The 7,962-nt window shown below is 50.0% G+C and overlaps 1 protein-coding gene across 5 annotated transcripts in view; it reads left to right on the forward strand.

The window, feature by feature from the left end:
* efr3a (EFR3 homolog A (S. cerevisiae)) overlaps positions 1-7,962 on the forward strand; it is a 130,754-nt gene that overhangs the window by 120,778 nt on the left and 2,014 nt on the right. For 4 of the 5 annotated variants that reach the window (XM_070541526.1, XM_070541528.1, XM_070541527.1 and 1 more), the window contains 4 exons: positions 6,814-6,920; positions 7,479-7,527; positions 7,678-7,781; positions 7,860-7,909. In XM_070541526.1, the coding sequence (XP_070397627.1) occupies positions 6,814-6,920; positions 7,479-7,527; positions 7,678-7,781; positions 7,860-7,909 (310 nt within the window). The remainder of the gene's footprint in view (positions 1-6,813; positions 6,921-7,478; positions 7,528-7,677; positions 7,782-7,859; positions 7,910-7,962) is intronic. The other variant, XM_015956455.3, reaches the window with a different exon arrangement.

Here is a 7,962-nt window from a genome sequence, read left to right on the forward strand (position 1 = left end):
GGCTGCCATAGCCCTTCTTCCCTCCTGGACAACACGGAGGTCGACGAGCCTCGCTCAGCGGGTCCTTCTGCTCCAGTGACTTCTCGCTCCTCCCTGCCGGCAGTTAGAGCACTGCTCCAGGAGCTGCCTGCCATGATCTCCGCGGCTGCGGTCCGCAAGGGGCTAGCCGTGCCAGAACTGGCTCCGCCTGAAGCAGATGATTTGGCGGGAATTTTCGGGGCAACACAGGCGCGCTGTCCAGACCCCATCTGGCCGCGCTTCCCCGCTGCCATGAGCTGCTGGTCCGCCGCCTTCTCCGAACCTGCTAAGTTCAAGGCGCCAATTTCCACATATGCGCCCATTACCAAGGTCGAGGGCTTCTCTGACCAAGGCTGGCCATTTGTTCCTCCACTGGAGCCGGACTTGGCCTTGCTGTTTGGTGCAAAGAACCACCTCGCTGGCCCGCGAGCAGTTCCCGCTTCTAAGCATGACCAGCTGCTGGCGCGGCTCACAGATCGCGCACACCAGTGCGCCTTCCATACCGGCGCTGTAGGAAATAACATCGCCCTTCTTGCCTTTGGCGTTTCCAAAATGGCGGAAGAGCTTAACGCTCCTGACGAGTCAAAAGCCATCATTACTAAAACTGCTGATGCCATTCTCAATCTGTGCACTGCTGTACTCACCGGTTCTGCTCACATTGCTGCCTGGCAGACCCTTATTCAGCGGGGCTTGTGGCTCCAGGCCCTGCCCTCCATTCCTGAACACCTGCACAGGGAGATGCTGGAAGGCCCCATCACCTCTGACGTTCTGTTTGGTCCCCATCTTATTAGCGTCATCGAGAGGGCTCAGAAGACAGCTGAACTGTCAGCCTCGGTGCGAGACCTGGTCCACCCTCGGTCAGCCTCGCACTCCGGCCGTTCCTCCAGAGGATGGGACGAATGGTGCGGAAACTTCAGGCGCCCAGCTGCACTGCCCGCCCCACGGAGCCGGCCTCCCGCTGAGGTGGAGCCAAAGCGGGACCAGAGTGTTGGCGGCCAACGGTTTCGAAAGAGCCAGCAGACACAGTCTTGGCAGTCACAGTTGCAGGAACCTCGCCGACAGCAACCACGAAAATGACTCGTTGGGGGGAATGTGTGTGCTTCTGACTGTAATAACTCTGTGAATGATTTTGGTTTTTAAATAAAACCCAAAAAGTGTCACCTAGAGAGCACAATACTACCGTCCTCTGCAGAATCCTCACACATGTTCCCCACACCAAGCACTGCGACACATCTGCATGTTCCAGCAGTCAGTCATATTACACGGCCAGCTGTACCGGTGCGCTCCATTTTCCCACCGGCCCTAGCTTCCAGCCAGGCCCAACACATTCCGCTTCCCCCACAACGCTGGGTGGGACGGGATGTCATGGCGCTGTCGCGACCACGCACGGCGTCACAGTGCACGGCTCCATCCGCTGGCACTTTGTCGTCCCCGTGCACGGACCCGGCTCCCACTCGTCCTTTAACTTTGGACTCCATGCTCCGCGGTGAGGATCAGCCTCATCCAGCTGTTTCACACTTGCCCTTTCGAGCGCAGCCCTCCATGGGTCGCTCCCAGTTCTCTGGTGCGAGCGACGGCATTAAGGGCACGAACCCAGTCCTCAGACATCGTTCACGTGACCTCGAACACTCCTCCGCTGTCGGAACGTGTGCAAGAATGGCGCCGCCTTTGTCTCATGAGCAAATGTATATCGGAGACCATTCATTACGGTCACACACTCCATTTTCAGTCCGCTCCTCCTCCCTTCAATGGGATCGTGGAGACGACGTTCACATCACAGGAACAATCTCAGGCCCTGGAGCTGGAGCTGCGGGAACTTCTGTCCAAGGACGCCATTTCCCAAGTCCCTCGCGGACAAGAGCTCTCAGGCTTCTACTCCCGCTACTTCATAGTACCGAAGAAGTCGGGAGGAATGAGACCAATTTTCGACCTTTCCCTGTTCAACTGCTCCATAGCAGTGATGCATTTCCGCATGTTAACAATGAGGCAAGTCCTAGAATATGTGCGCTCCGGGGACTAGTTCACTTCAATAGACCTGAAAGACGCATACTTCCACATCCCTGTAATTCCCAAACACCAGAAGTTCCTGCGCTTTTCATTCCAGGGAGTTCAATACCAATTCAATCGTCTCCTTTTCGGCTACTCGCTAGCCCCGCGCACCTTCACCAAATGTCTGGAGACCGCTCTGCAGCCTTTGCGCACGGCGGGAATGAGGGTTTTATTTTACCTGGACGATCTGTTCCTATGCGCCCGGCCCAAGGACCAGGCGTCAGAGCAAACCAGGAAGTTAATAGAGCATCTGTCAACCCTGGGGTTTTCCATAAACTGGGAAAAGAGCTCCATCCTTCCATCCCAGTCGATTGTGTTTCTCGGGGTGGAGCTGAACACCTCCCTAATGAGAGCATGTTTGTCTCCGGCGAGAGCGGCAGATCTCACCACGGTGATCTCCCGCGTTCAACCCCGCAAGATCGTGAGAGCCCTGTTAGTCATGAAACTTCTGGGCATGATTGCTGCAGCCCACGCTGTGGTGCCGTTAGGGTTACTGCACACGAGACGCCTACAGCGTTGGTTCATCTGCCTCCGGATACACCCGATACGTCAGAAGAGGCGTATGCTGAGGGTTCCCCCTTCAGTGGGCGGGGACCTCGCTCGCTGAGGGAATCCCTGCATCCTCTCACACGGGGTCTCCATCGGACGTCCTACGTCACACGTATCTGTGTTTATGGATGCGTCACTGTTGGGATGGGGGGGCACGTGCTTGTCCCATACGGTGGCAGATCGCTGGCCCTCCCACAAGCACATAAATGTGTTGGAGCTTATGACAGTGAGGAATGTGATCAGACACTTTGCTGCCCTTCTCGAGGGCCGTCATGTCAAGGTTCACACAGACAACCAGGTGGCGGCAGCCTACATAAATCGCCATGGGGGAGTTCGATCCCTCCCTCTATTGAACGTAGCCACAGATTTACTGTGTTGGGCACATGTCCACTTGCTGTCCATCAAAGCCACCTACATTCCAGGGGTCCTGAATGTGGCAGCAGACATCCTGTCGAGAGGGGGACCCCGCGACTCCGACTGGCGTCTGCATCCCGCACTGATATCACAGATATGGATCAAGTTCGGGAAACCCTCTGTGGATGTTTTCGCGCTCGCGAAAATGCTCAGTGTCGCCTGTGGTTTTCCCTGAGTCCCCCGGACCATCCCCCACTCGGAGCGGACGCCTTCTCACACCAGCCCTGGCCTCAGACGGTCCTGTATGCGTTTCCGCCAGTCCCACTGATTCCCCGCCTCCTGGACCAAGTTCGGTCGGAACAGCTCTCGGAAATTCTGGTAGCTCCCAGACGCTTGTCCGCATGGTTTCCAGACCTGCAAGCGCTAGTGTCCTGCTCCCCGTGGAGGCTCCCTTGGAGGGCGGACGCCCTTCTCCAGGCGGATGGGATAATCAAACATCCTCCAGAAATAGGCCAATGGCTGTGGGTCTGGCCGCTGAGCGGTCACGCTTAGAGGCTTCTGGGCTGCCGCATGATGTGGTGGCCATGATTCAGAGTGTGCGGGCGCCTTCTACCGTCACATCTTATGCTGCTAAATGGGCAGCATTCCAGAAATGGTGCACAGAGAGGAATGTTCAAGCGCTCTCCTGCCAGCTAGCGGATGTCCTATTGTTTCCGCAGATGCTGATGGACAGGGGCCTCGCATTCAGCACTATTAAAACATATGCTGCAGCTATCTCATCCTGTCACCAGGGTTTTGGAGATAGATCTGTTTTCAATCATCCCCTCACAAAACCTTTTCTAAAAGGTGTCAGAAGGAACAGACCTGTGTCCTGCCCGCTATTTCCCCAGTGGGACCTAAGGGTGGTTCTGCAGGCTTATCTGAAGCCCCATTTGAACCCTTGGACCAGGTCTCACTCAAGTTCCTGTCACTCAAAACTACCTTGCTGCTGGCGCTGGCATCAGTCAAGAGAGTGAGTGACCTAACCGCCCTCTCAGTGGCTCCCGCATGCCTCAGGATCCGGGAAGATGGCGGGTCTGCTGTTTTATGCCCCAACCCAGCCTTTGTGCCCAAAAACATTAATACTTCCTTCAAATCCAGGTCAATTTCATTGGCTGGACTTTTTCCTCCTCCCCATGATTCTGATGAGGAGGCGGCTTCCCACCTTCTCTGCCCGGTGCGCGCGCTTGCACGATATGTGCCACGCACTTCAGGGATTCGCCACTCTGTTTGTGCACTACAGAGATTCTTCCCTTGGGCAAGCGCTTTCGACCCAGCATCTTTCACACTGGCTATGTGATGCCATTTCACTCGCTTAAACATCATCAGGGCGGGTTCCTCCTGAGACACTCAGGGCTCACTCAGCCAGAGGGATTTCCTCTTCTATGGCGCTCCACAGTGGTGTGTCGATGGAAGACATTTGTCAGGCTGCTTCATGGGCTTCACCCTGTTCCTTTACTCGTTATTATTTACGAGATATGTCTTCAGGATCCATCACTCATTCAGTGCTTGGACCTCAGCAGGCTGAGTGAAAGCATTATGGCACTACATCAGCCCTACCTGAATGAATTTCATCCTCTTGTGGATGATATTTTTAGTGGGGGCCCCACTCTTCTCTCTGGCTGCCTTAGCCTTTTAAGCCCTGGGCTGAGGCTGAGCGTCCCTCGCTAAAATTAGGCATGTTGGGTGTATCCATTGGTTGAGCTAACCAGTGTGGCGTAAACCCATCCACCTGCGCATTATTCCAATAGTAACTAGCTTAAGGGCTAAGACTAGACGAAATAGAACATTGGTTACGTATTGTAACCCCAGATTCTCTGAGTCTAGTCGCAGCCCTTAAGCCAGTGGCCCCACTGGTTCTGTTAGGACTAAGAGCCATCAGAGGCGAACAGTGGATTCACTCCACTTATATACCCACAGGGGCTGCCCACCATCGGTGGGCGTACATTTAAGCTCTTCATGATTGGCTGATGCTGAGATCATCCTTCCAATAGCAGCTAGCTTAAGGGCTGAAAATAGACTCATAGAATCTGGGGTTACAATACGTAACCAACGCTTTAAGGAGCGTTTGTGTAGTAGTCTTTTTAATTTGTTCCATTTAAACACAAGCAGTACTGCAGATGGGTGTGATATTTGAATGGTATTTATGGTAATTCATGTATGTTTATATAATGCAAATATTATTGTATTTTCTTTGGGGTTTAAGGTTTTTACCTGCCATGAGAACACCTATAATCCTAAATAACTTCGAATAAAAGAAGAGACGGTTTGGTCTTTGAGTAAACTTAGCTGGGAGAAATCTGTGAGGGATCTTCACAATTAACCCTTTGATGCATGAATTATGAAATCTTCAACCATGGTTTTTTAAACAATTTTTTTCATTAATCTTTAGGTGTAAATGAAACAAATTTCAACAAATATTTTTTGTAACATTTTGTTAATTTACAAATAATTTATGACATGTCCACCTCAGTGGACAGTGTGCATTCTGACCATGAAATATTTTGGCTTGGCTTACTGAAGTCCAAATGGAGGGGCTCAAATGCAATAAAGTCTTCAACAGCTGTGCTTATAGCAAAAATAAATAAATAACAATTTTGAGTACCTGTCCACTGTACTGACCATTATGCATCAAAGGGTTAAAGGCGGAACTTAACAGTGTTTCATGCAGGCTGAACATGAAAATAGTCTCCTACACCTATCTCCTGCAGCTTCTGATAGAAAATAGTGAAACTCTAGGATTAGAAAATCCTGACAGATCTACGTCACACTGTCACTAACTTTCATGGACTCACCCATCTGGACTCACTGTTGGTTTAGTCCAGGAAACAGCTAGTAGAAGCTAATCATTAGCATAAGCAACTCAACCACACAGCAGAACTCCTCCAGGCCTGTGTTATTGGTGGAGATAAAGCATCAGCGTTGCAGAGTGGAAGAGTCGTGTCGCTGTTAGCCAATCAGAGGAGAGATGTCCAGATATCAGGAATAAGATTGTAAATCCTGCCATCTGAAGCTCAGCTGTGATGCAGCTCACTTCTAGTTCCTGAAGATGCTGCACCTGTGATCTTCTTCCCCAGATCACAGTTTACAAGGCATTGATTCCTACTAGAGACCAGCACCTATAAATAAATGTCATTATGGGGGTCGTCGGCATTTAGAGAGAAATGAGTTTGACTGATTGTTGAAAGTTGGTGCACTGTGGATCACTGCAGAAGTTATAAAACAAGTTTTAGTTTAAAAGAGGACAAAGGGAACGTCTCATCTCCTTCCTGCTGGGAAACACAGTAGCTCCAGTCTGTCCAGTTTCTTTGTTCCGGGTTAAAGCCAGACGGAGGTAAAACTCTCACAGGTGCCGTTACCCGATGGCCATTACTGAGACGACAAATAGAGCCATGTGACAAATCAGACCCAAATCCTCCTCTGGATCTTTGTGGTCCTGGTCCACCAACGATCCCATTCCTGAAGGTGCAGATCCCTCTGAAACCTTTTATCTCCTCACCTTCTCTTTAATGTTACAGAACTGGTCCAGATGTTAGCTGAGGCGTTAGCGTTCTAAAACCACAGAATTTTGACCGATTTCCTACATTTTCATCCGGCTCCTATTTTTAAAAGCTTTCCATCCCCAGATGCTTTTCTCTCTCTGAGAAGATAATTATAAATGATAAAAGTCAACAGGCAGGTGTGAAAACATGAGATGAATCTGCATCTTGTCCTTTTATTACATTTTAACACATGAACATAAAAATACTTATTTTACTGCTGAAGAATATCAGCCTCCAGCTGTTGTCTGTGTTGTGTATTCAGGATCTGGTTTGTGTCGTGCAGATGAAGACCGTCTGTCGAGGAGGAAGAGTTTCGTGGACACCATCTCCCTCCAGGTGGACATCATGTCCAACAGCCTCCCAGATAAGGTGGGGTTCAGACTTTAGGTTGTGTCTGAAATGATGACTATGAGAAGAAAGAGCTTTGAGTTGACTAGCGCTCTGATGTGACTTGTTAAAACGAAAGCCAAAGTTTGTTACTCTAAATCCTAAAAGGTCCTGAGTTTAGACACTGATCCATGTCAGCAGGGGGCAGAGTTGAGCTGATGAATGGTGACTAAAGCATCATGACACTAGAACTAGTCTAACTTGATGGTGCTGCTACGGAAGCCTAGAGGTCCAAATTCAGTTAACTTTATTTATATAAAGCTCCGGCTCACAGCACCAGGTCTAAACCTGGAGATCTACCCCTGACTGCATCTGGATGTGGTTTCAGTGCAGGTCATGCACCACCGGTGTGTTTTACCCTCGTTCTGCTAATTTTGTTAGTGCTGACTTCAGAACAGGAGGAAGTAGCATAATTTGGAAGGAAAGACCAAATAAGAGCATGTTAACCAAGCAGAACGTGATCAAATATGTTCAGCAATGATTATTTTTGTTCAATCTAGATAATTTCACAGATTAGGGTTTCTGTCTCTGTTTCTGCAGTCCCTGCTGGCTGAGGAGATCACGTTTGAGACCCTGAAGAAGGCCATCGGTATGTCTGTTAGGACTTCACCCCTCAGCTCAACGAGTTAAAAACAGGAGCTAAATCCAAAGCAGATTCCTGAGTTTGGGAACGTTTGGTTATAAAATCTAATTCTCTTGTTTTAAATGAGGTTGGAGTCAAACTTCTGACTGTTTTCAGATACGACCGGTTTAGAGGAGCAGGAACGAGAGAAGAGGCGCCAGGTGATGGAGAAGTTCCAGAAAGCTCCGTTTGAGGAGATTGCTGCTCATTGCGAGTCCAAGGTACAAAATAAAAGCATCATTCTAGAAGGAAAGCTCTAAACTGATATCCACCTGACGTTAAACGTCTTGTTCCATCAGGCGAACATGCTGCACGACCGTCTGGCTCAAATCTTCGAACTCACCATCCGGTAAGACTTACCTTAGTTTAGACATCTTTGTGTGAGTTTATAGTTTATTCTGC

This window comes from Nothobranchius furzeri, chromosome 11 (genome assembly GCF_043380555.1).
Source record: "Nothobranchius furzeri strain GRZ-AD chromosome 11, NfurGRZ-RIMD1, whole genome shotgun sequence".
In the NCBI taxonomy this organism is placed as follows: Eukaryota; Metazoa; Chordata; class Actinopteri; order Cyprinodontiformes; family Nothobranchiidae; genus Nothobranchius; species Nothobranchius furzeri.